The 27,868-nt window shown below is 33.1% G+C and overlaps 1 protein-coding gene and 2 long non-coding RNA genes across 8 annotated transcripts; 1 reads left to right on the top strand and 2 right to left on the bottom strand.

Moving 5' to 3' along the window:
- The first annotated feature begins 13,972 nt into the window (after positions 1-13,972).
- On the top strand, positions 13,973-19,063 carry LOC110856208. 4 transcript variants are annotated; one of them, XM_022104674.2, is made up of 4 exons: positions 13,973-14,194; positions 14,264-14,371; positions 17,877-18,018; positions 18,190-19,063. In XM_022104674.2, exons 1-4 carry the CDS (start codon positions 14,179-14,181, stop codon positions 18,503-18,505), a joined length of 582 nt encoding a protein of 193 aa, XP_021960366.2. In that variant the 5' UTR covers positions 13,973-14,178; the 3' UTR covers positions 18,506-19,063. The 4 variants fall into 4 exon arrangements, 1 of the variants encoding a protein (XP_021960366.2); XR_004836270.1 differs by lacking the exons at positions 13,973-14,194; positions 14,264-14,371 and adding exons at positions 14,384-14,679; positions 14,756-17,308; XR_004836269.1 differs by lacking the exons at positions 13,973-14,194; positions 14,264-14,371 and adding an exon at positions 14,384-17,250.
- A 1,891-nt stretch (positions 19,064-20,954) lies between these two features.
- On the bottom strand, positions 20,955-23,424 carry LOC118437729. 3 transcript variants are annotated; one of them, XR_004836309.1, is made up of 3 exons: positions 22,338-23,424; positions 22,020-22,254; positions 20,955-21,794 (listed from the first exon to the last, which is right to left on the bottom strand). It is a non-coding gene; the product is annotated as an uncharacterized LOC118437729 (long non-coding RNA). The 3 variants fall into 3 exon arrangements; XR_004836311.1 differs by having other exon boundaries at positions 20,955-21,450; positions 21,545-21,794; positions 22,020-22,999; XR_004836308.1 differs by having other exon boundaries at positions 22,020-23,363.
- A 262-nt stretch (positions 23,425-23,686) lies between these two features.
- On the bottom strand, positions 23,687-26,343 carry LOC118437686. The gene is made up of 3 exons (XR_004836282.1): positions 25,908-26,343; positions 24,974-25,027; positions 23,687-24,881 (listed from the first exon to the last, which is right to left on the bottom strand). It is a non-coding gene; the product is annotated as an uncharacterized LOC118437686 (long non-coding RNA).
- Between the last annotated feature and the right edge of the window lie 1,525 nt (positions 26,344-27,868).

Here is a 27,868-nt window from a genome sequence, read left to right as displayed (position 1 = left end):
AAAATCACTTGGCACTTTTTCAAGCAAGAAGGTATTCCTCATTCAAATGTCAACTCTTACATAGAAAAGTACGATGAATCCAATGAACTCAAATTCAAAGTCCCCACTAGTCGACCTGCAAAGCCAGCGGCGACAAAAGTCAAAAATCGGATGAAAAAAATCTTCAAAAATCATGCATCAACGACAACGGCTGGCGCGAAAAGCAAGGTCAACATTTAAAAAAGCTATCTAAGCAAAATCAAAGTCCATAAACTAGGGATTACAGCAAGTGCAAAAAACCAGCATCAAATTACAAACCAACACAAAAGGAAAGGATTCATTCGTGCTGCAAGAAATTGTGAGAGAAAATTTGGGGAAAAGTGGTCATCACGGACGATGAGCCCCACGTCACAGCTAATCCTTCAAATCTTCCAGGAAGGCATTTTTTCCATAGTTCCAACCCCTGTGAAGTAAAATATGAAGACAAAGTCCGAAAGAAAGACCAATTCCCAAAAAAATGAAGAATTTGGTAACGCATGTCTACACTCTAAACAAAAATGAGTAAAATTTACTCAAGGTTGGGTAAAAAAGAGGATAACACAACTAGAAGGTAAAATTTGTCCAACGTTGTGTAAAATTTATCCAAAGTTGTGTAAAATTTGCTCAATGTTGAGTAAATTTTACCTTTTTGTTGTGTCATCCTCTTTTTTACCCAACCTTGGGTAAATTTTACTCATTTTTATTTAGAGTGTAGCATTGGTCATGTTTCTGATCCCGTCATTTTGGAGGGCACTGTAAACCAGGAGGTTTATCTTAAATCTTGAATTAAAGGGGATTAGAATCGTTCATTACCAAACATCATAAAAAATCAAGTTTGGTTTTGGCATGACCTCCCAAGGTCTCATGACGCCAAAAAGGTCACTCAGAACCAAAATCTGAAAAAAATCGAATTTGTGCCGAAAAATTAAAACCCACCAAATTTTCCTCAACGGCGACCAATTGAGAAATTCTGGGCGCTAACTAACTCCAAATATTCTAAGCTTTCAGAAACGCTAGATACCTTACGAAAATTTAAGAACAGATGGAAGAAAATGAGCTTGAAAGTAGGTGCAGTCGATGGTCGGAATTTGATGCGAAATCTGAAGAAGAAAGTGCAATCTGTAGCACATAGCGGAATTGAATCATTAAAATTTGAACTGTATGGCAATCCAGACCCTTTGGTAGTAAACATATGCAATTTTTTTGAGATTACAGCAACTGTGTGTAAAGTTCTGAGCATTTGATTGCGGCGGTCCGATAACTTAGTGGATCTGTCTTATATTAAAAGATGGAAATGTTATTTTACACTTGTTGGCTGTTTTCTGGTTCCAAAATCGGCAAATTTCTATTTCTTGAACTATTTTCATCAAAAAGTCGTGCTGCGAGATCAGACGTTTACATGTACGTGTACGACTTAAACTATTTGATTGAATTACCTACAAATTGAGGAGTCATTTAAATGTAGGAGTGACAAATTTAAAATAAAGTATAATATGAAAAAAAAATTAAGCTCATTCTACGACAGGAATTTTGGCGGCTTGATTCACAAATTTACACCGGCAAATGTGTACGAATTTGAATTCATGTGATCATCAAGATTTCCTAATATTTCAGAAACGAAGATAATACCAATAAAATAACATGAAGTGACAAAGTTCGAAAAAATAATTATGGATGATAACTTAACAAATTTCATTAAACTTAGGATTTAAACGACTTTATCAATTTTGCGCACAATCAAACTACGCAGAGCTAACAACTCACAAGGGACACTCACGACCTGTCGTTTGAGTCCAGGGTACCCACTATGTTTTTTAGAATCTACTAGGACCCCTGATGAAGGATTCCTTCATATTTCCGTGTAAAACTCATATTTGGCGCCATGGCGTGGCGCTAAACTTAAAAATTTGCATTTTCGACCAATTTCAAACCCTCATAACTTTTGCAGTTTATGTCGGATTTTTAAAATTTTATGCTTAAAATGATCACAAAAGTCGAAATTTTAGAGAAAAAAATAAAAATACAAAAATTTTAATTTTTGAGATATTTTTAGCATTTTTTCGACGAACCCAAAATTTCGAAATTTTGCGAAAAGTTAAAAGCGATAATTTTGGAAAAAATTTCATAGAATACGAAAGTTGAACTCCTTGTCATGATTTTTGCCAAAAATTTTGAAAATCCGTCCAGGATTTCAAAAGTTATGGCGGTTTTAAAATGTAAAACCATCGAATTTGGCGCCACGGCACGGCGCCAAATATGAGTTTTACACGGAAATATGAATGCACCCTTCATCTGGGGTCCTAGTAGATTCTAAAAAACATAGTGGGTACCCTGGACTCAGACGACAGGTCGTGAGTGTCCCTTGTCAGATTAACTCGCAAAACTATTGCAAATTCGAACATTAGCAAACTTGTATAGGAAACGATGGATTTTTTTCAAATTCGAGCAAAAATCGGCATGTTTTTATTTCTCAAAATTATTTCGAAACCCGAAATTTGTCAAATAAGTTGTGACGCGAAATGGCACCAATACTAACTATTTGACCTACTCAAAACCTGAGGAAGGTTATGAAACAAGGATTTAAAAATATGTAAATGACCGTTTCCTGTCAATTTTGTTGCATAATGAAATATCTACTTAATTAATAGTAGCTCAGAAATTCGCCGCACTAACAACACTAAAAATGGTTTGCAAAGTTTTAGGAAATTTGAAACCTTGAGCAAAATCCTTTTCTAGGAAACGATGAAATTTTGTTTTTCAAATTTACCCAGAAAATCGGCACGTTTTAATTTCGAAAATCATTTATTTATCGTATAACTTGTAATGCAAAATGACACGTGTGCCTAGAACTATTCAACTTGCTTAAAAATTAAGGAAAATTATGAAAAAAAAAACTATTTTATTAGTTTAATACTGCCTCATTTAAACATCGGAATGTCAAGTTTGTTAAATTACATAGTGAAAAATAAGGTTAAAAAATTTTCAGCTTTTATTCTCCTACTATCAATAGTCAAGACTCGGTACATTTGTATATTATACATGAAAGGTTATTATTACACAAGTTATTATTCTTACGAGTAATACGCTTTAATTTGTCTTTATATTTAGGGAACTAAAACAATAACAATTAAATGATAAGTTAAAAAGTCGCGGATTTTTAAAAAAGTAGTTGCTTGCAACGAAGATATTAGCGAATTTTACATTATATAATTTCAAATTCAAGATTTGAACAATTTTTTTTTTGTTAAGATAGATATATACAATGAAATAGTGTTTTTTTCATCTTCCAACGATTTTCGAGTTTGATAGCTTAAAAGTTGCGTAATATTTAGTAGATCAAAAATCCGAAATAAAATTGGGGGGGTACGCCAGCAGTTTTCGAGATCTGAGCCAAAATGTGCGAATTTTTTGCAAATTTTGAGATATTCAAGTTTTGACTAAACCTTTTCTTTAGTATGGCTCGAAATAATTTTAAAAATTATTTTGGACCAGAATTTGGCCGCTGCCTCGATTGCGGACCCCAATTTTCCAATATGTTGAGTTTTGCAAAATAATTGCAATTTCCATATTAGTTTTCCACGATGGAATTAGGGAATTTATTAATGGTTGTTAGTGTATTACTTAATTATACCTCATAGTGATAAACAAATGTTGCCAATTCCAAAAACAATTTTTCCAGAAAATGCAATCAATTTCATCCGAAATTGAAATTTGTAGTATTGCAAGTCTAATTATACAATGCATGTAGTAGTTGGATGAGCTTTTTGCTTATTAGGCATTTTGAAAGCAACACAAAATTTTGTTAGAAATCGGAATTTTGTTAACAATGCAAAGATTTTGTTAATGCCGCGGCGACTTGTTTTTTTATAATCAAATTACCCAACATTCAGTCACTTTTGATGTAGAATTATGAATTATCATAAAAAATCGTTCTATTTCGTAAATTAAAATTTCCAAATTTTGAAAATTATCTGCACGAAATGCCTCATTGAATATTAATGAGAACATATTCTGAAATATATAACTCAAATTTTTGTAAACCGTGTAAAATTCGTGTTGAAAAATTATGTTATAAATTTTTACTGGGTTTATAAATATTCCAGTGACTTTACACATTATGATTTTTTTGTAATTAATACATGTCTACTTTAAAACTTGACTTGTTTTTAGTAAAAAAAAATACAGCAACTAGATTTCTGGCTTGAAAAGTTTTTCCGCAAATTTAAATATTTCGGAAAGTATAATTTTAAAGCTTGGGACGTTTGCAAACTGAACCTTAATTAAGAATAACACTTAAAAGCATTCATAATAAAATATATGGAGATGACAAATTGCATATAAAATGTTACATTTAAACGTCTTTATAATGTTTATTACATAAAATTAGTATTTTTATTAATGCAGATTGTCTTGATTTGTAGCCGCATAATTTCTCAAGTTGACCCCGTGAATGAATTTGACAAATTAGAAACATTGCGCAAAACTCTTTCTAGGAAAAGGTGACACTTTTTCCCAAATTTAGAAAATCGGTATACTACAATTAATGGTTTTGTATCCAATTTCACCAACTTTAATTAAACGGAATAATAAGTTTTTACAAATTTAGTGGAAAATAATGTCAACAGAATTCCATAAGATTCCGCTCGTGGGTTGTTTTTTGTTCCTAACTTCAAATTCTGTTCCTATGTTGGAAACTAAAATGATCGCGATTAATAATAATAATATAATTAAAATTCGTTGAAAAATTCGAAAAAATAATTAGAGTTAAAAAGTTGTATGGTTCCCAAATCTGCAGGTTTCAATTTGTCTTTGTATCTCGGAAACTGAAATAATAACGATTCAGTAATAATAATTGTAATCCAAAGTCGGGGAAAGATTCTAAAAAATAATTACAGATGCTATGGAGTTACCAAATTTTATAAAATGTGGAATTTTCAACCGACGCTATCAATTTTTTTGCGTCATCAAATTCCATGAAAGTACCCTTTTACTATGCATGAAAAATGTTGCAAACATCATAATTCGTAAGTTCGAAACATTGCGCCAAAATTTTTCCTCGGAAAGTATAGAAATTTTTTCTCTAATGTTTCCGAGAAAATCGACATATTTTTATTTACCAAGATTACTAATTATTTCGAAACCCATAGATATTTGCCGAAAACTTGTGACACGAGTACTCTTAAGAGTGCATAGTACGAAAGCCGGCCAAAACCATAATTGCCCCAGTCGCTGCCAGTGACAACGACTTTTAACTTTCGATGACTGCAGTGTCCGCAGATGGCGCGCAGCTGCACAACAGCGAATTCGATTGAAATCCAACACGAGTTGAGCCAAAAACGCGAGCTTTTCTCTCCCTCTCCGAACACATGCTATATAACTCTGCCGTGATTTTTACAAAAAAATACAATTCTCGACCAATTTTGAAGATATTTTGATGCTCAACATCTTAAATTGTTCACAAGAGGATGCACTACAATTCTGTTAGACGATTTGTTGGAATCTTGTTTCCATCAAGTTCCACCACAATTTTAAACTTTGCATTGGTGTAGAAATTATTAGAATCAAAAATGTGGTGGAACTTGATGGAAACAAGATTCCAACAAATCGTCTAACAGAATTGTAATGCATCCTCTTGTGAACAATTTAAGATGTTGAGCATCAAAATATCTTTAAAATTGGTCGAGAATTGTATTTTTTGTAAAAATCACGGCAGAGTTATATAGCATGTGTTAGGAAAGGAAGAGAGGAGCTCGAGTTGTTGATTCTACTCGCCAGAAGAGGTCGCTGATAGTGGGGGTGATTTGCGGTTAATTGGGAAATGATTAAGCGTGATGGGTTTGTTTGAATTTCAGCCCGCTCGCAATATTAATCAAGTGGGCACGTGTCTTTGGCGGGCAGAAATTCTATCACGCTTAAATATTTTCCAATCAATACTTATAAACTGAGGAAAGATATTTTCAAACAACACAAAACTATATGAACAAATAATAGTATATTTTCTTAAAAATTCGGGCTGTTCAGAATTGCATCGGTTTAATTGGTTAAATTGGTTAAATAATAATGTTTTATGGACGTCCACATTTTTACGTCAGTTAAACGTCTGAAAAAAAAACTTTGTAAAAATGTAATACAAAATAATGTTGAAAGATTCCACGTCCTTACTCCTCGTTTTAAACTTTCCATCCACCCAAAAGAGCTTCGGGGCGAGCACGTCGACGTCAAAAAAGGCGTCCGGGCACGATGTCTAAAAAATATATTAGCCGAGTTAGCTATCAATTTATTAAAATTATTCAATTCGTGTCAAGAATTTGGGTAATTGAATGACTTCTACGCCAAAATAAAATAAACTGGTGCTAAATAATAGGATAATTTGGCTCACTCGGCTAACATAATTTTTGGAAGTCGTGCCTGGACGCCTTTTTTGACGTCGACGTGCTCGCCCCGAAGGAATGTTTAAAACGATGAGTACTTTTTCGCGGTTTTGGTCAAGTCGCCACATATAAATTTCTCCTTGCATCTCGGAAACTATAATAATAACGATCAAATAATTTAAAGTCGTGAAAAAATTATAAAAAATAATTATAAACGTGGAGGTATCTATCTAATTCTGAAAAAATGTCAGATTTAAACTACTTTGTCGATTTTTTACATAATCAAATTACTCCAGAGTAATTCAGATATAATTGGTCATCTAATCTGAAAATCTATCAAACGCCAATAAAACTTACATTGTTTTAGGAAATTCAGAACTTTGCGCAAAACGTTTTTCTAGAAAAGGATGACATTTTTTCCAAATAATTTTTTTTATTTCTTAAAATTATGTATTCCGGAAACCATTTAGGTATTTGTTAAATAAATTGTGATGCGAAATGACGCATGTACTTACGCATTACATAGTGCTATTTAACTTGATTAAAAATTGAGGAAACTTACAAAAAAAAGACTCAAAACATGTTCAAATCGAGGTTCTGTGTCAAATTGCAGCAGCTTATTTTGTTTCCCAAGTTCGCACTTTTCAATTTCTCGTTGCACCTTGTAAACTAAAATAATGACGATTAAGTAATTCAAAGTGGAAAGATTGTAAAAAAATAATGGGCCTGTTTTTTTAAGATTTCGTTACAATTTAGAAAGTAAAACAGTAAAAATATTTGAAGTCGTGGTAGGCAAGTTTCTAAAAAATAATGACGGATGTTGAATAAATAGATTTCAAGATATGTCAGATTTTGACGACTTGTACAAGTTTTATCGCATGAACAAATTACTTTGGAGCAAGTTAAGATCCATTACGTTAATGAGGATATTTGGCAAGTTTTTTGCGAACATTTTGCAAATTCGAAACTTTCTGCAAAACTCTTTTCTAGAAATGGTTGGATTTTATTCCCCAATTTAACCAGAAAATCTGCATGTTTTTTTTTCGTAAAATTACGTTTATTTATAAAAGAACTGTGTTGCTTAATGAGAAAACCATCTGATTAACACTATCTGATTTGCTTAAAAAACGTGGAAACTTGTAACAAAACTAAACAAATCATTGGTAATGACTTGTGTCAAATTAGAGAATGTCGCAATGAAAAGTTTTTCAAAATGTGTAATGAATAACGTTAAAAGATTCCCGTGCTGCTTGAAAATTGTGAAAAGATTCTTAAGAAATGATAACACATGTAGAGCTAAAAAAATTGATAAAATGTTGGATTTAATCGATTTTGTAAATTGTTGCATAAGAACTAACTTAAGAGCTCCTTAGATTGATTTTGTTCGGCATAATTTGCAAAGCTTCTGCAAAATTCATAAAATATTTGCGCGAAACTATTTTCTTCTAGAAAAGGATGAAATTTTTGTTACAAGTGTATACATAGAAAATCAGCATGATTTTATTTAAAAGAATTAATTTTTAAAAAGGTTTTTAAACAAGTTTTCAGGTTTTTCTTTTACAAGATTTCCTGATATTTCGGAAAATAAAACAATACAAATTTGAAGTTGTGGAAAGATTCTAAAAAAATACACTTACACATGTGGAGTTGTGAAGTCAACAAATTTTATAAAATGTAGGATTTCAAGGATTATGTAAATTTTTTGCAGAAAGAAAGTATTGACGAGTACGTAAGGTTAATGCTGTTTGACATGGTAGTTGTAACACACGTGAACATAATTTGCAAAACTTTTGCAAAATTCGAAACATTATTTCACAAAAAAATTTTTTCTTCTTGAAAAGGATGGAATTTTTATTACCAAATTGTAGCCGTAAAATATGTTCCATTTCACGGCTCCTCTCAATGTAAATAATTGTAAGTAAGAAATGCATATGTGAGAAAAGGGAAAATGCATATGCGTCTCTGGAGAAAACAGCTTCTTGGGATGAAGAAGGTGTTTTGTCTAGAGGCGAATTCCAGGCTCTGGAATTATGCATTTTCATCCTCTTCGTAAGGTAGTCTTTGTTTAGTCCTTACATTGATCGCTTCCTAAATAAAGTTAGTTTCCTTTTTGTCGTCTTTCACACAAAACAACAGCCCAATCGTCAATTTATTCAGCATAACTCAATACTCATCGTAAAAATACTGCAACACAAATGTACATTTTAAATCGCCATGTTTTTATTTTCTAAACATGTTTTTAAATAGGTTTTTAAACAAGTTGTCACTTGTTGTTTTTTATTTTCAAAGATTTCCTGATATTTCAGAAACTACAATCAAAAATTTGAACTTAAGGAAAGATTCAAAAAAAATAATTACACATGTGGCGCTAAAACCTTTCACAAAATGCAAAATTTAAACGACTAAATTTTTTTAAATTGCGTCAATTTTGTACACAATAAAATTTTATTTTCATTTTCATTTTCATCATTTCAAATGTAACTCAGGTAGATACGCGTCCTGTTCAAAAATCTGGAAAACATAAACATGGCTTGAAATGGAAATACAAAATACTGCGCAAAACTCGTTTCTAGAAAAGGACGAAATTATTTTTCCAAATTTATCTAATAAATCGGCATTTTCTTATTTCTTAACATTACTTTGAAAACAATTTATTTGTCATATAAGACATGATGACTGTTCTACACCGGCGCTTGCTCATAAGCATTGGAGTTATTTTTTTTAAACTTAAAAAATGTGAAGAAACGGGTTTCTGTTAAATGTGAGAAGTTTAAAATTGAATGATTTACACGTTTTAAACAAAAGTTTTTTTAAATGCGGTGGAAAATAATATTAAAAGATCTCAGTCTCCCATATTGTTTGATTTGTTTTGGTTCCCAAGTCGTCATATTTCACATTTTAATTTTGTTTTCGAATCCCGGAAACCAAAATAATAATAGTAATGGGAAGATTTGAAAAAATTGGTTACAAAAATGGAATTAACAAATTTTATAAAGGGTAAAATTTTAACCACTATGTCAATTTTGTTGCATGATAAAGTCATTAAGAGTTAACATATTTTCGTTTTCCTCAAGAGGTAATTTGTGTTTATAAATTTACAAAAACTTACAAAATGTCAATCATTCGCAAGCTGATTTTTGTAAACTTACCTGGTTACAAATTACAAAGGCAGACTGAAATGTCTCACTAAAAAGTTACCAAAACCGGCAAGTTTTAGATGTTTTTGAAAATCAAATTCCTCAAAATTCAGTCAAATTCTCTGAATTATAATTATCAAAAATATTTCGACAATGGAAATTTCAAAATTATGCAAATTGACGACCGAATACAAAATTAATACATATGTAAGTCAACCACATTAACAAAAATTTTTCAATTTTAGTTTTGCATTATTTTATTTTCAGATCAAAAATGTCAGCCTTCTCGTTTTGGAACAACTTCCCCAAACTTTTGAAAAATTGGTGGCCTCGGATTACCAAGTCGGCTTCATCAAATATGGGGAATCTGCGTAGAATACGTTGAAAACGTCGACGGACAAGGTGTACGTGACACTCGTGAAAGAAATGGAGATCATCACGGGAAACGGGTTGGAATGTTTGGAACGTGCCGTGGCGAAAAAATCTGCCTGCATTGCCTACGCTTTCTCCACGATTTATTTACTTAAAGGCGAGGAATCTGTCAGATTCGGAAATTAGGAAACTTGTCTTCGCACCGGAATCGACGTATAATGTAACATGACAATTAAAAAATAATTAATCATAATAATGACAATTATGGTCTGGGCATTAAAATTTCAAATTTATAATTTTCTTAGAAAATTATAAACAAACTTAAAAAATGTGCAAATGTTATGTCCAATTTTATCCGTTTACAATTTTACAACATTTTAACGTCTGAATGGCAAGTTTTTCAAATTGTAATGGAATATATTGTTAAAAGGTTCTTGTTCAGCGTTCGAAAAAGGCAAGTTTTTAGTTGTAACTAAAATATATCTGAGGAAAATTAGCTTGCAAATTTTTGCTAATTTACTCAGATCAAGGGCATCTTTTTTATTCTGTAAAATGACATATTTTACAAAATTTATGAATTTTACAAGTTACCAATGACTGCGTTAATTGATATTTTTGATTTGTAATAAGAACGTATCCTGGAATTAGTATATATCACTCGCATTTTTGTAAACTGAGCAAAGATAGTGTGGAAAAATTACGTTACAAATTTTTATGCATTTTATAATCCTTCGAAGACTTAAATTTATGTTTCTTACGATTTGTGGTGAATTAATCATTTCTACTTACTTTAAAACTTGACGGAGGGTTCTTTCACTATTTTCCAAAAACGTAGTGCTGAGATAAGACGTTTACACATAGTTGAGAAAGATTCTAACAGTGGAACCTTTTTTCAAGTTGCACCGGGATTTTCTAGCGAGCTATGTCAAAAAATCAAGCAACAAATTAGGAGTAAACTGGCACTTGTCTGCCCGTTGAATGGCCCCTTTGAAGTAAAATATTAGGGGGCAAAGTCACGCCCCCTTTTTTTCGGCCCGTGGAGGAAGAAGTGGGAGAAATTTAATTCCAAAATTGAACTTAGCCGCCAATATTTTTCTTCGAAGGGGCCATTCAAAGGAAAGATAAGTGTCACGTGATCCCTAATTTTTGGCTTGATTTTTTGATATAACTCGCTAGAAAATCGCGGTATAGCTTGAAAAAAGGTTTCGTTGTCCGATTTAAACGACTTTGTCAAGATTTTTCTATAATAAAATTACTTAAATATACTACAGATGTAATTTTCTCAATGATATAGATGTCATAGCAAATATGACAATATATAAAACTATAGTTTTATAAATAAAACTATTTATTTCCTAAGTTTTCGCAAATTTGAAACATTGTGCAAAACTCTTTTCTAGAAAAAGGATGGAATTTGTTTCCAATTTTACACACTAAATCCATGTGTGTTTTTTTATTTCCCAAGATTATTTTGAAACAAATTTTTCGAAACTCGAATTTTTGCAAACTGTGTAAAATAAAAGTACCTATAGGGTTGAAAAGTTATGTTAGGAGTTTTTACGCAGTTTGCAAACATTGGAATGCATTGGACCATTGATTTAAATTTGTGTTTCTTACGATTTTGTTTGCTAATTAATTCATGTTTCCTTCCAAACTTGCGTGGTATTTAGTCAAATTAAACCAGATTTCTTACTTGGAAAGTTTTTTCCACGAATTTCAGCGAGGTTTTTAAGCCTTGTTTTAATACTAAAAGTGTAATTTAGATAATATCAAAGTGTAACAACTATGACAGTCTGGTTCAAGTGCCGGGGGGATTGGAACTTAGTACCTGGGAAACGTCACCCAAAAGTTCCGATTCCCTGGACTTTTTAGTTATGCAAGTTACAGGGAAATGGAACCCACTTGTCGCAGGATTTAGCGGGTGCCGATTCCCCGGTACCCTATTACGCAAAAGTTACGATTCCCTGGAACCCAACATTTTTCTTTCATTTTTCCTAAAGTGGATAAATTTCCGCAGACAATTTGTATTATCTCAAATTAACCTCCAACCAATGAAGAACATTGGATAAAAAAATTAGAATTTTTTAAAGTGGCGTTTTTCCTAAAATCACAAATATCTGAAAATTTTGAGGAGCGTCAAGCTCAAAAAGGTCCGGGGAATCGTCACCCAACAATGATTTTCATATACAAATAATTTTTTGGTGACGATTCCCCGGACCTTTTTGAGCTTGCCGCTCCTCAAATTTGTCAGATATTTGTGATTTTAGGAAAAACGCCACTTTAAAAAATTCTAATTTTTTTATCCAATGTTCTTCATTGGTTGGAGGTTAATTTGGTTAATCCTTAAATCCGACAAATTTTCTGCGGAAATTTATCCACTTTAGGAAAAAGGAAAGAAAAATGTTGGGTTCCGGGGAATCGTAACTTTTGCGTAATAGGGTACCGGGGAATCGGCACCCGCTAAATCCTGCGACAAGTGGGTTCCATTTCCCTGTAACTTGCATAACTAAAAAGTCCAGGGAATCGGAACTTTTGGGTGACGTTTCCCAGGTACTAAGTTCCAATCCCCCGGCACTGGAACCAGACTGTATGATGACGAAACCCGAATTTCGCAAATTGACCACATCAACAACTTACCAAATCCTCAAATCTTAATTTCCTAAAATTATGCGAAAATCATTTATTTGTCAAACAAGTTGTGACGCAAAATGACGCATTTACTTTACATCTTTTATTTGATAACTTGACTTAAAAGCTAATGGCTATAAAACAAGGGTAGATATAAAAAAAATATGCGAACGACCGTTTTCTACCTAATTTGAGCAGTTTAAAATTGCATTATTTATTAAACGTCCGAACGACAAGTTCTTAAAAATGCAGTGGAAGGAAAGTAATGTTACAAAATTCCAATGTATTTCCTTGATGACTGTTTTGATTTCCAAATTGGCATATTTTTATTCAACTTATATTATTAATCTCTGAAAAGGAAGATAACGAATTATAATGAAGTATTTCATAATATGAAGATTTAAACGACTTTATCGACTTTGTTGCATAATAAAATTCACTAATTCGTGATAACCCAGATAAGCGTTTGTCGTCTGGAAAAAATAAACATGGCTTGTAGTTTTCACAAATTTGATACATTGAAGCAAAAAACATTTGTCAAATTTTAAGAAATTTGGAATTGCAACATTTTAATGTTGGAACGAAAAATGTTTAAGAACTGTGATATATAAAATCTCACAAGATCCTAATCTCTTGCGTGGTTAATTTTCGCTCACAAATTTAACCCAGCAAATAGAAATATCTTTATTTATCATATTTCAGAAACTAAAATAACAATAATTTAAGTCTTGCTATAAGGTTCTAAAAAGTAATTAGATGGAATTGACTTGAAACATTTGCTAATTATCAACATAACTTGAATAGGTTTTGCAAGCATTAAGCAAAACGTATTTCTAGAAAAGGATGAAATTTAATTTTTTAAATTTACCCAAAAAATTGGCATGTTTTTATATATCTCAAGAGTATTTATTTGTCTACAAAATGTGATATCAAATAACAACACTATCTGACTTGTTTGAAAACCGAGCAAAGTTATAAAAGAAGCTTAAGAAATTAGTTTCGGGTCAAATTTAGCAATTTCGTCATCATTTTTTTTGCAAAAATGGCAAATTGGCAGCAAACTGTTACCATTTTTTCTCACCATTTTACATACATTGCAGTCTCAACATTTACAAAAATGAATGGAAATTACTTTGTTCCAATATTACCAATCCGTTAATTAGCTTCCTCCTTATCTCTACGATTTTAACCTGCACTTGCAGTCATGCCCTCATCCTCAGTTTCGCTAATACTTGCAACACTAAAATTCAGACACAACAACCTCGTAAATATGTGGCATTAGGGTCGGGTGGGGCCATACATATCTGGATATTGAATATGTACATTTTCACATTTGAAGCAAAGCGTTGGCGTAAAATCGGTGATGTACTTTATGCACCTCCCCTTGACACAAAAACTGCGAATGGAAAGTTTTGCATCGCACTCGTTTCATTTCTACTGCGTAGTAAGCGATGTGATCTGCAATTGCAACTCATCCTCAGTTTTGCAAGCCTTTAATTATTTTTTTGCTCATTACTGCACTTTTAACTTCTGTCCGTAAATTTGGCAAGAACTTTGATATTTAATTGTGTTTCAAGTTTTGTTGATTAATATTTCCAAGAGAGCTAAGCTACGCTCTTAATAAGGCATAACTGATTTTACCCACTACCAGGATGGAAATAATGCTACGTAAGTTGCTCGTGTTTTAAATAAAAAAATTGTCATAAAAATTATTTTAAAACATTGTTGTGTGTACAGATAAACTCGTATTGATCATACTCATCCAATCCCGCATAATGTCGGCCTCTTTTCATCATCATGGTGAAGAAGGATGTCCTACTGATGGCACAATTTTATTTAACAAAGTTAAGACCACCAATAATCATGTTGATGTTCTCAATAGCATTGCAAACCTACTTTACCGGAAAACGACTTCATTCACTTCGGGGGAATACAACATTGCATCTTTTATTTCTGCCGCGAACGAAAAAAACTTCGGTGGCATAAAGTTCTCCATCCATTCATGGGAGAACAACAGAACTTGGATTTCATTTATTGACCCTACCAAGGAATATACTTTCTCTTTATCGCAGAACTTGTGCAAAACTTTAGGGTACACACGTTGTATCTTCCCTGGTAGTGGGAATTACCCGTCAGAAATGTCCCAAATTGATGTAGGTCGACCACCACATAATGAATTATGGACGTTATTTTTTCATAAATGGACTACAAAGAAAATTGTCACTACAGTAAATTCAACTCTGGAGAAGTCAATTGAATGTCTCTCAAATCAGACTGATGGTGCAGTAAAAGTGCTTCTGTCATGTGACGGAACTAAATTTGCAATCCATAAGTCCAACTCAAGTTTGTATTTACAATTCACTGAAGACTTCAATCTCCAATTTGGTTTGGATCCGGTATTAATTGGCTCCACATTGACAATTCTTGACAAAAATTCCACATCGGCACACCCCTTTACTCTCAAAGACGAATGGAATAAATGCAGCAAAAATCTTACCATTGTTTCCTTGACTAGTTCATCTGAAACATTTATGAAAGGAGACGCAATTTCTCTCCTCGGTTTAATTCAAAGTATAAACCGCCGTTTTATTAAATCGCCATTTTTTATGAATATTACAATCTCAAGTTCCAAAAATCAACCAACTTCAATAATAACGTTTTTGGATCAATTCGATAAATATATAATAACTTTCTCAGAAGAATTAAGTCAAGTTTTGGGTATTAACCAAACCCAGTTTCATGCAAGTGGAGAATATACTGGGAGTACTTCAGCTGACGACGAAATATTCAATGGGCTTGATCCGGATCAGGAATTTATTATTACGCTTACTCAGAAAGCTATACAGCGTATCCATATCCCACCACCTCAATACATGTCGTATCCCTCAACAGTGAAGACCATAAACAACGCTCTACAATCCTTTGGCTCGCACAAAATTGCTTTAACTATTTCTCAAGACTTTGAAAATTTGGAGATAAATATTTTCACAAATTTATCTGTGACTTTCTCCCCTTGCTTAAATAAACTTTTTCACATGAAACCATTTGACTCCTTTACAAGTTCTTCAACATCAATTCAACTACCTCCGATTCTCCTCCCCAAAGATATAAACACAACGCCACAAATAATCCCATCAACTTCTCAAAATGCAGAAGAGGAGGAGGAGTCAGGTACCGCCATGGATACATCACCGGACGATGCTGTTGATGATAATACTAGTATACAAGTGGAGGATGATGCTCGTAAAGTTCCAACTAGTCAAGACCAACGTAAATGCTACACCATAATTAACGAAATCCTTCCAACGAAGCGATGGTTGAACACCCTTTCAAAAAAACAGTATATAGAAATAGTACACCGATGCGGTAAAAAAACAAAAAAAAGCAACTTGGACAAGATGGATGGTTACATGACTTTGATTGTTGACATAGGAACTTATAAAACGGATTTCATAATACAACCAGCCTTAGTTTTTTCCAGCGATTTAAGCAAGGTTGTACCAACTCGTCGAGTTTTACCCGATGAAGCACTCGAGTGGTATATAGTTATTGGAACCGCAGACACGGAGAATGTGAATCAAGAAATAACCGAACCATTTGTGGAACATATATACAGCTCAGTAGCAGGCTATAGCAACGCAATTCCTTATGAAAATTATCACCCTACTGCTATACTGCTCCTATACTTTAAATTTAAGGATCGTCGGAAGATGAAGAGATTTGCATTGAGTAAGAGAACTTTAGGTGTCGACACAGAATTCGTGCCAATGCAACTAACTCCAGATCTCTTGGCCTTAATAAAGGAACATGCGATTGATTTGTTTGTTTACGGGCAAGGATGCGGGCCCACCCATGGAAAAATAATTCAAAAGATGTACGAGGGGTATCCAGAGGATCGTGTTGACAACATATTTGCAACTAGAACCGTTATACCTTTTCACGAACAAGATATTTTGCAGACATACAGTAGATGCACCGATAGCATTCACCCATTTCAAATATCATCGTTTGCAGACACTGACGAAACACCAGGGGAAACAAATAAGTGCTCTCCTAATTCCGAAATCATATATGAATTCGATCTTATTGGAAAGTCTTTATAGTCGACCGCACAGAAGGCAATACTCAATGTTTGGGTTTCTTTGCGGCAAGGAAAAACGAACCCATCTATTCTAGAAGGTACTCCCAGGGAAGTGGCGGCTCGACTTGCAGGAGTAACAGAAGCCCGGCAGCCGTCACCTTACCATAAACCAATAATTTAAGTACAAAATTACTATCTATAGGTCCTCGTCTGATTGTTATGTCAGCCCTCACCGAAGATGGTATAATCCCCGAACTTGTTCTCGTATACAAAGTGTCAAAATCCCAGACTGCAAGCGATTATCATGACAATGTAAATACCCAAACGTTTCAATCGTGGTATATAAAGTTGTTGGATTATCTCGACAGGACAAATGAAAAATGGATCATAATAATGGACAATGCTTCATATCATTCCACCAAAATTTTACCAAGGAAATCAGAAAGGAAAGAAGTTCTTTACAATTTCTTGCAGAAATATACAACAATGCCTGGTCTAAATATTAAATTGCCCTCTGATATGAAAGCAATAAGAAAATTTGAGCTGGAAGATATGCTGGAAAAGTAGCTCGGTTGCCGGAAATGCGGGATGAATTATATACAATCGACAAATTGACGAAACAGCGGGGTCACAGGGTTTTAAGGTTGCCACCTTACAACTGTGATCTTAATCCAATCATTAAGATATCTTTTGCATGACCTGTAATATATATAATTTTGACATATCTTACAATGAGGAGGTGTGAGGTGGTTATCGCCGATATCCACCGGACTAATTTTAAATTGTTCACGCTCAAAAATAAGTGGACCCGTATTTTTGCGTTTATGGGCATGTCCACGCCCGTGGCGGAATTTTCAAAAAAAAAATTCAGCCAATAAAAATCATTTTCAAAAAACTTTTAATTTTCAAAAAATCGGTTTTTTGGTGTCTAGAAATTCAGAAATAGCATGAAAATATCAATTTTTTTAAACTTTTAAAAATGAATTTTATATTTTAAGGGATGTAATTCTTAACAAAAATTGGGTTTATTTTTTTAAATCGGGTTAAAATTCGAAAGTTACAGCGTTTTCAAAAATCCGAATTTTCGCCTAAGTTTTTCTTAAAATTCCCCCACGGGTGTAAACATGCCCATTCAGGAAAACGCAAAAATACGGGTCCACTTATTTTTGAGCGTGAACAATTTACAATTAGTCCGGTGGATATCTGCGATAACCACCTCACACCATCGCATTGTTAGTATCCATATTTAAATTTGGTGACGTATTACAGAGAGGTGCTGGAAAGACACAAAACACAATACCAAACGAAGGAATCACAACAAAAACTTAGATGACATCAAGTTGATAATGCAAGAAGAATTAAAGAATTATGACAAAACCCTAGCTAAAAATCACTTTAAACATACTAAGAGGTTGGTTTCAGATGTACATTATTAAGGGCTGAAGCGAAATCCCTTTATGGAAATGTCCTGTCTGTCCGTCCGTCCGTATCCACGATAATTTTAGAACGGACTTGAATTTTGACATGTAGTTATCGCCTATATATTATAATGTGTTAAATTTGTATTTTTTGTCACTTTAAGGTTAGAAAATAAGTATTGGGAGGAGGATGGAATACTAGAAGAAACACATACTTCTCCAATTATAATAACAGAAGAAGATGAAGATAGTGGTGATGAAGATAGCGATCAAGAAGACTGCATAGCGCGAGCTACAACTGTTGTAATGGAGAATGGCGACCAGGTTGATCATGGAGGAGACTTGTCCCTCTGGGATTGCGACTGGGCGTACGACATATTTGAAAGGGAACTTGAGATAGGAAATTATATGGTAGACACAACAGCTACTCGTGGCAGAGGAAGAGGTAGAAGAGGCAGATGCCGTCAGTGCCCACTTTAGATGCACAATAACAAAAATCATAAATATTTATTTGCTAGATTTTACGGTAACAATTTTATGTTGAGTGTATTCATTACGAGTTAGCACGTTCGTATCGTAGCATTTTGAAACAAAAATGGAAAATAATTACCAGCCGTGCAGATGCACAAGTTTGTAGATGAATTTTTAAGCCAAAAATTTTGGATGTTCATTAATAATCTCTAGTGTTATTTTAAAATTTGTGTTGGAATTCAATTATTCAATAGCTTGTAATTAAATCTAACTTTGTAACCAGCATTGTAATTTTGTAATTTAAGCAATATTGGGAACGAAATTATAATTTGAAATTTGCGTACCAAGTAATTTAACGAGCTCTGACACATGCTAATATCAATTTTTTTGTTATTTTGTAAACATTTTTCGAAGTTATCATTAATAAAAGTTAATTGATTGAACGCACGGACGCACAGCAAAGGTTAAAATGCTCTAGTTATAAAGAAAAATTGGTTAATTTGTATAGTAATTGTAAATTGGTAATATAATAATGCAAGTAAATAAAAATTTATAGTGCAAAAATAATGTCTGGGCAGAGATTTGAACCTGTGCCGGTCAGATCCCATTCAACTGGGATCGGATGTTTTGTCCCCTGTGCCACCATGGCACGACTTCGGCCGAAAAGACATACATCCATTTCTACCCGTCGGGCGAGCTCTTTTGTCAGCCACTGAGACAAATGAAACTGGTAGGGACATTACCTGACAATTTGCCCTGATCCAGTTTTACGACACGAATGTCATAATTATGCAAAAAATATGTTGGTTTTCAACGTCGGAAATACATTTATGGTGTATCGGCTATGTAATATGATTAAACCAGATGATGAGATGATGGAGATGAGATTTGATAGGACCTAGTAAAGCTTATCACTACATTTTTCAATTCGTTAAAAAGCTGGTAACGTCAGTTCTCAATTCTCCAGATTTTTTGCCATGTTTTAAATTATGTTTCTACATTTTTTCAAATCATAGTAGTTAATAATTCTTCAATTCTACCCTATTTTAGGGGAGAAATTGCAATACTTGTTCTAAATATTAATAGTGTACGAAGCACGAGCTGGAGTTGACGTGGACCCCGCTGACATGTGTCAGCAAGTATTGTTCTCACGTGTCCTGGAAGAGGTTCAGGTAATCAAAGGAATGAGAAATAAGAGAATCAGGACTGGATTACAATCCACAGTGGACGATTCCCTTGAAAAAGATGAAACAGTGAAGTAGAAAAAGTGGTCGAAAAGAAGAAAACTAAATCTTTTTAAGCGAGTACAATACCTCATTCTCTTTAGAACCCAAATATTTTATGTGGCCGAACCTTTTATACTTGGACAGTATCCGATTTACTACTTGGACCTATGCACGAGACGATAGCAGGTCTCGTATAATCTGGTCAAGGCGAAAGGTGAATGAAACCTACTTTCACTGAGATAAGATTTGCATTGAAAAATAAAGTTGGTGACTTTCCCCAAGAAAATAAGCACCCTAGAACTTTTAAGATTCTAGAGATTTACGTAGACATTAACTTTTAGCGGAATTATTTCCACTGAAAACATAGACTGAGAGAACTTGGTAAAAAATACATAAACCGGACAAATTTTGTATCCATGTAACTTTCCAATACACCGGAATTTTTACGTTACCTACACACTCATTAAAATTTTGTTACCGCATTATTTTCCATATTATGCGTGTTATGAGTATGGTGGTGTAAATAAGTGTGATATATTTTAGATTTATAAAAAACTAGATTGAAATCACCAGAGGAACAAATGTGCTTCTGAAATTTTAAGCTGTCCACACTTTTACGTAGCATGGATAAAGTTGTGTAATCATGACAAATGAGAGTGTCAACTGCGAATTCTTAGGAAAGATGGACAAGCAAAAAGCCATGTGTGATCTGACGTGAGAAGTTTTAAGCTTGCCCACCGACCCAGTGGATAATAGGTGGAGATTGGGAGGAGATTTATATCATCAGCAATAAATTCACGGGGATGTCCAGTCAGACTAGCACATTTTACTTTCTCCGAGCTCCTGTTTCCCACTACAGTTCATCCGAGAAAAATGTGGCCCTAGGAATTCTAAAAGGTTACCTGGCGGAAATTGTCTATTTTAATTATTTTATCCTTTACAGAAATTTATTTAAGTGTCAAAATTCAAAAGTTGTTACGATGTTCCTTAAAATTACGATAGCTGCCAGCCTTTTAGAGCCTTTTAACCTTTTAGAGAAAATTGGCTGGGCGAAGGCCACATTTTTTTCGGATAAACAGTAGTTACTTGTCAACTTGGAGAGGGGAGCATCAAATGATACGATTCTATTATTAAGTAAGAAAATGGAGGAGAATTTTTCAGGTTGGAGACCAGTTTATATTAACTGATATTTGTTGACATGTTAATAAAGGATTACTTGACTTAACTTGAGGTTGTTGGATTCTCAATTGATCAGGTTTTATTGACTGAGAACTATGTATAGTTGTATGGACTGCATAATTCTAAGATTTCAACCAAACCAAAACCACTTTACACCACCACTGTCTGCCAAACTTGCACTTCATTTTAGTAAAAACGAAATGTTTTATAATTCTAGTAACTACTGAGATGGAAGGAGATTCCTGCATAAATATAAAAACTCGTCGCGATTTAGCAAAACTTATACTAAATGTGATATTTTTTTGGTAGCCGTTTTAGCGCAATTTAAACATTCAAAAACTTATAATCTTACACAAACCTTACGCAGTTACGATGGTTACAAACGTTGACGAGAGTTCCTTCAGCAGTTTCATAATTATTTGTTGAAATTTGTCGACTCGGAAAAACCAAAGTATTTTAGTGCAAAATTTAAAAATATATATACAACTTTTTTAACTAATACTTACCTATTAACTTACCGTAAGTTACTTACGGCGAATCTAAATTATCCTTTTGAAATGTATAAACCACATTCGAAATTATAGGATTCGTAACAACTTTCAATTAATTGCTACATTACATCCGCATCTCTTTCACTGCTTACATAAAGTTATGCGACGGTTATTGTGCCATAAATATTATCCGAATTATTGTAACTCTTCCGTGTTCTGGGGAACGTTGGAAGTCGTAAAGGTCCAAGAATAGCGTGGAGAAAGCAAGGGTGAGATTCGGGTGAAAGTGGGCAGCGAGATAAATCTTCCTGGGTGGACGATGCAACACAAATAAACCAGCACTCAGGGTTCCGGAAATTCCTACTTGGGTCGATTAATAGAATTTAGGCAATTCATGGCGCACTGTAAAATTCATGAATTTTATAAACTTACAAACTTCTACGCAATTTTAGAAATATTTCTCAGGAAAATTAGCCTACAAATTGTTGTAAACTTGCTCAGATCAAGGGCGTCTTTTTATTTTGTAAAAGTTTATAAAATTATTTTACAAAACGCACGGATTTCACAGAGTTATGAAGGATTGCGTGATTGGTTCTTAAACATATAAATCCCGTTGTATTTTCTTACCCGAATAACATTTTTCCAGGTATTCACAGCCGATGTAATTACCACATGGATAGGGAACCCTGGCATGGTTCCTAAAATCCAGCGAGATGAGAGAGGAGCAATTGTGCAGTGGTTGCTTGGTTATTGTGCAAATAGGGAGAAAAGAGACAATAAATAAGAGAATTTTTTCCAATTGTATAATTTTTATCTTCTCCGCAACAACCGGATGCTCACACCGCTGCCACTTCCGCCCATCCTTCGAGTTATAAATAGGTTTGGTTTTAATGTGTTTTAATAAAGTGGATATTTTGAATTCTATTATTGATTTGGATTTTTTACCGTGTAATGTGAAGTTTACAAATGTAAAGTTACAACGTGTCAAAATTGTATGTTTATATAGATATAAACAAATTGTATGAAATTCTGCAAAAAATTATCTGTTTTTGCAAAAAATCTCTCAAATTCTGCACAAATTATGAGTTCAAAGACATGAATAATGGGCGATTTAAGTATTTAAATGTTTTAGATTTACTTGAAGAAATGATTTAAAAAACTAATGAATCATGAAGGTGCACTCAACCGGAAGTTAAAACTGCCTTGTTGGGAGTGCGAATTTTAGCCAAATTTCAACCTTGGTGACAATTTCTTAAAAATATTAAGTTTCAAAATGTTACTGGAGACGACTTGGATTTATTTGCACGGAAAGGAAATACCCGGTTAAGAGGAAAGCGAAAGTAAATTCTGAGAAAATACAGCAAAGTAACAGAACTTCAAAAGAGAGCAGATCGGTCAGTTCAGCACAATTCTCTCGAGGGACGAAGATACCAAATTTTGTCCAGAGTTGGATTCAGCCAACGTTTTTAATCCTCCGTCCGTCTGTGAGAGAGAAACGTCAAGTAGGAAAGTCAACATTGCGACGATGAGGTTCATTCCGCCTCCTGCTGCTCGTTCCTGGTGTGATCGACACCGGAAGTAAGGTGTGATTTGACTTGTTAACTTACAAAGTAGCATGTTGCATCTAGTCCAACTTGCCACATTTCACTCTCCTTTTTCGTGATAGACATGTAAATCGAGATGTTCAACTTTCTCCATGAGATGCAGCTCAAGATTGTCCTGGTTTCATTGTTTTACAACATCTGGCTCATTTGGAGGCATCGTGACATTAAATCCGGTCATGTTTTTCCTACTCGTTTACATGACGCATTGGTGCTTTTATTGTGATTCGCGTAAAGACTCAGATTTGTGTCGGACTTAAAGCCGCCGTACTTCCCTCTACAGTTTTTCGTGAAATTCGTATTTGGCGTCTGAAGGTTGTGATCTAAGTCTTTCACCGAACTTGTAATTGACTTAAAATTTCTTAAAATTACGACCTGGGTAGCTTTTCAAATTCACGTATTCATTCGTGGAAAGAATTTCTTCAAAGATTGGTCTTAATTTTAAGATTTGTAATTATGTATGAACCTACAATATCAATAATAATAATTAATCAGAGAAATGGGTCCATTTTGTTCCACATACAACATATAATTGTGCATAGTATACACAATTATATCTGGAACAGAATGGACCCATTCTTATGACCAATTATTATTATCAAATCTCAAAACATTCAAAAACAACGTTAAATTCGATCAAGTTAAAAAAAAATGCATGCCTAAATTAAATCTAACTTAAATGTTTGTCTTTCATGTTTTTTTTTCATTCGAACTTTTTACACCATTGAAGGTACATTGTGTGTTATGCTAGCTGAAATTGGTGCAATAATTTGCTCAGCTATGTAGTGAGTTTAAGATAGCACAATGATGTACCTTTTTAATTTAGCTCATAATGAGTCCATTCACAACGACGATACTTATTCAACTTTATAAACAAAGGATGTTTAATTTATTTCTCTTACAGGATACAAAGTGTGAACTAAATTGAAATATAATGGGGGTATTCATTACGAGTTTGCATTTTTGGATCGAAAATTCGCATAATTTTGGGAAAATTTTTGAGAACTACAAATATTTCACACTTGTGTACTATCCTTGGAGGTGTGTAGGTCTGCAAATTTACTAACTTGTGACTTTTTTTGCTAACGTTGCGAACTCGTACACTCTTAGAAACTTGGTATTGAAAAAAAACGTAACGGTATTGATACGTGACTCTACTGCCTTGGTATTAAACGGTTATACCGTATTGGTATAGAACCGGTATTGAAATTATACCTCACGGTAATAATTTTAATACTAATTGGTATTAAATTTTTTACCACGTAGTATTAATTCAATACCGGATGAATACCACGCGGTAGAGTCACGTATCAATACCAACGGTTATTGATTTTTTTAAGAGTGTAATAAATACCCTCACTATTTATACAATTTTCATTATGTCCATTTAGCAAAATACGGAACTTTTACTGGAAGAAAGTAATGTCAAAAATAGTAAATTAGAGTAAACATGAGGCTTGCCTATTATTCACACTGGACTTTATTTTCTTCAGAATATATCAACCTCCAATTATAATTCAGATTTCTAAATTAAATATGCAAGTATATTCTTGTAACAAAAATCTCGAAATGATTTTGTACAGGAAATTCTTGCCAAATTGTTTTAACTAAATGCGATTAGAAGTATAAATTATTATCTATTCATATATACACACGAGGTAAATATCTTAATAGCCATAAATTTTCATAGATTTAGTATAAAATTTCGGATAAAAATTGATTTAAAAAAAATATTCAGGATAAAAAAATCCACCCTTAAAAAATAGTAAAATCTGCACATTAGCGAAAAATCAAGTAACAAAATAAATGCAACGATTTAAAACATAATGCAAAACATGATAAAAACTGCTGATCAGTACTTAATGATCATAGTAATTAGCGTTTTCACCTGTAGGCAAAAATGGATATTATTTAAATATGTGCCATTTATGTATTTACATGAAAATGAATCTTCTATCACAAGCTTTTTCAATTATTTACCTTTTTATTGCTTGCGACCAATAAAATATCGAAATGCAAAAAAAAACGTCAAACCTGTTCAAAAAACATTATTAATTTCAAGATTATTTAGTTGGAAACCAGAATTGTTAAATAGTTAATGTCTGGTTTCTTTGATTCCTAAGTACTCACTTGCATTAATTTATCTATGCAAGTGGCGTGCAATCATGGGTAAACATTACAAATAGTGCAATTCACGCAGTAACATTTTAAACTTTGTAAATTCTGTAAAACGACAAACTTTTATAAAATTTTGCGAACCTTTTCGAGGAAAATTAGCTCGCAAATTTTTGTAAACTAACTCATCGTCAGATCAAGGGCGTCTACATTTCATTTAAACTTATTCCGCATCTTTTTATTTTGGAAAAGTTTGCGAAATTATTTTACAAAGTTTGCGGATTAAAGCAGGTGTAACCATGACGCCTGCCGGTCTTGAATTTTGCAAGCTGAAAGGTGCAAATTTCCCAAAGTAAAAACAGATAATTTTGAAAAATAATTATAATATTTTGTTACCGTGTACCGTTATTAAGAGAAAACTGCATTTTAAAGTTTTAAACTCGTCCTAACAAATTAAGATAAGACATTTTTACTGGACGATTTAAGTTAATCTCAGGGCTTATTAAATTTGACCCATTTTCTTTTCTTACAATGCAAACAAAAATATCCAATATTCTTTTTTATCAAGGGCGTCCATTTGTGCTGTCAAAATTTTTAAAATTATTTAACAAAACTTCCCGATTGTACAAATTACCAATGCGTGAATTGCCTTATTATTTTTTATGCGAGAATTACACACCAGACTTGAAAATTTGCAAATTATAAGTTGCAAGTACGAAGTATGTAGATGGTTAGAAAATGAGAGCCCGGTTTGAAGGTTGTATTTTCTTTTATATATCAAAATTTACCATTTTTTTACCTTTGCCAACTACTCCTCTCACAAATCACTCGAATTTATAAATTACAATTTGGTACACATATTTTTGTATCAAGTAAGAATTCATCATGTTTGGACACTTTTTTAATTTACCTTCAACAGTACGTAAATTAAAAAACACTTGAATCAAAATCAGTATAATTTGTACAAGTTTGTAAAATCGTTCTACAAAACACGGATTTTACAAAGTTACTAGTACCAATTTTTTTAGGACTGATAATTGCGTTTGCCATATGATTTTTTGATAGTTAGACGCCAGATTTAAAACTTAAGAAATTAAAGGTAAATAGATAACAGATGTGAAATTCTTATGAGGCCTTCACATTGTAACGGAACAAGTAAAAGTGTGTGTGCAATTGCATGAAGATGACTCTGCATTTTTGGCAGTTTTGCGGCTGGGGAAGGATTTAGAGAAATAAATCAGGGAAGAAGAAGAGGAAAGCAGTAAAATATGTTGGTTGGTAGGTTTGATTCTCATAATAGGGCCGAGTTGCGGAGAGGCTTGTGCGAGCGAGGTAGGAAAAGAAGAGGCGAGTCAAAGTGAGCGAAAATGAAAAATCACATCTCATCATTAAAAGTTGTATGGAGTTTTCAATATTAAAAATTTTCATAATCTATTTCCTGTTTTCTGTCACTTTTGCAAACTCTTGCTAAGCGTGAATCACTCAGATTTATAAAAATCAGAAATATGTTTTGAATTTTTTTCAGATATCTGAAATTTTTAAGTTATGATAAACTGGAGTTCCCATTTTCAGAATTTTATATTGAACGATAAAGAAACCTTAAAATTTTTTAATATTCAAAAATTCATAAAATTTTATAAAATTGCGCGAAGATTTGCCATTTAATTTTATCAAAGTTTGGACCCATTCCAAAGAACTACTCTTTACATGACTCTCTAAAAGCGATACATACCTGACGAATGTAGTGTTTGTCGTTTCCCATTTCCAAAAAATTTACAAACGGCTTTCAAATGTGACATTTTAATGGAACGATTTTTGTTTAAATCCAATTATGTATGAACGTACTAACAAACATCGAGCCTCGCATATCTCGCAATTTAAAAGTTGGAAAATTTTCAAAAATAAAAACTAAAAATTTCACAAGCTGAAAGTTGCAAATTTTGATAAAATAATAACTCAAAATTTCCTTCACTTATCTGTTCTTATAACAAAATGAAAATAAAAATATCAAAAATTTCTTGATATTTTTTGATATGCGAGAATTAGACGCCACGTTTAAAATCTAGAAAATTACAGGTCGAAAAGATAAATTAGATTAGTGAAAGAGACATCCTTGTTTAAAAAATGGTCTAATATTTCAAAGAACACACATTTGTTTAAACTTATTCCGATTAAGAGCGTTTTATTATTTTGAAGAAGTTTGTAAATTTTTTTTTACTCAGCTTGCGGATTAAAGCAGGAGTAAGCATGTCGGTTTTGAATTTTGCAAGCCAAAAGTTGCCAATTTGCCAAAATAAAAACTATAATTTTGTCCTTTATCTTTCAATAAAAAGAAAAAGGCGTTTCATTCACCGAGAATGAAACGCCACAATAAAAAATTGGGCATAACAACTTAACCTGCGAAATTTTGTGAAATTTGCGAGATTTCGCAGAACTTTTGCAAATTTATAAATTTGGCAGTTAATGGGCATGTTATCTCGTTAACTCATCCTCGTAAGTGCAATTATATAAAAATTCATGGAAATAACGTAAAAAAGGTGGTTTTCTATTCAAATGTGCGCGATTTGTGAAGTCAAATTTTGCGAATCCAGTCCCGCTATAAATTTTTTTACCTTCGCTAATTTTCTAAATGACTTGCGATGCGAAATATTGTCGTGAGTAGGCTCAATATTATCCTAAATTCTAAATTTTCCTAATTCTGCTGGCTTAGAAAAAAATCAGTGACAAAATTTATTACTAAAAGTTTAATCAAACTCTTGT

The sequence above is a fragment of the Folsomia candida genome, unplaced genomic scaffold (assembly GCF_002217175.1).
Source record: "Folsomia candida strain VU population unplaced genomic scaffold, ASM221717v1 Fcan01_Sc015, whole genome shotgun sequence".
NCBI classification, from domain to species: Eukaryota; Metazoa; Arthropoda; class Collembola; order Entomobryomorpha; family Isotomidae; genus Folsomia; species Folsomia candida.
This window is presented reverse-complemented; position numbering and strand designations above follow the sequence as displayed.

Bases quoted from the DNA above. Each gene is read 5' to 3' on its own strand.
- LOC110856208 (XM_022104674.2), top strand. The intron at 14,372-17,876 runs TTAAGACCACCA...GACGTATTACAG, and splicing joins CACAATTTTATTTAACAAAG to AGAGGTGCTGGAAAGACACA. The intron at 18,019-18,189 runs GTTGGTTTCAGA...TGTCACTTTAAG, and splicing joins CACTTTAAACATACTAAGAG to GTTAGAAAATAAGTATTGGG.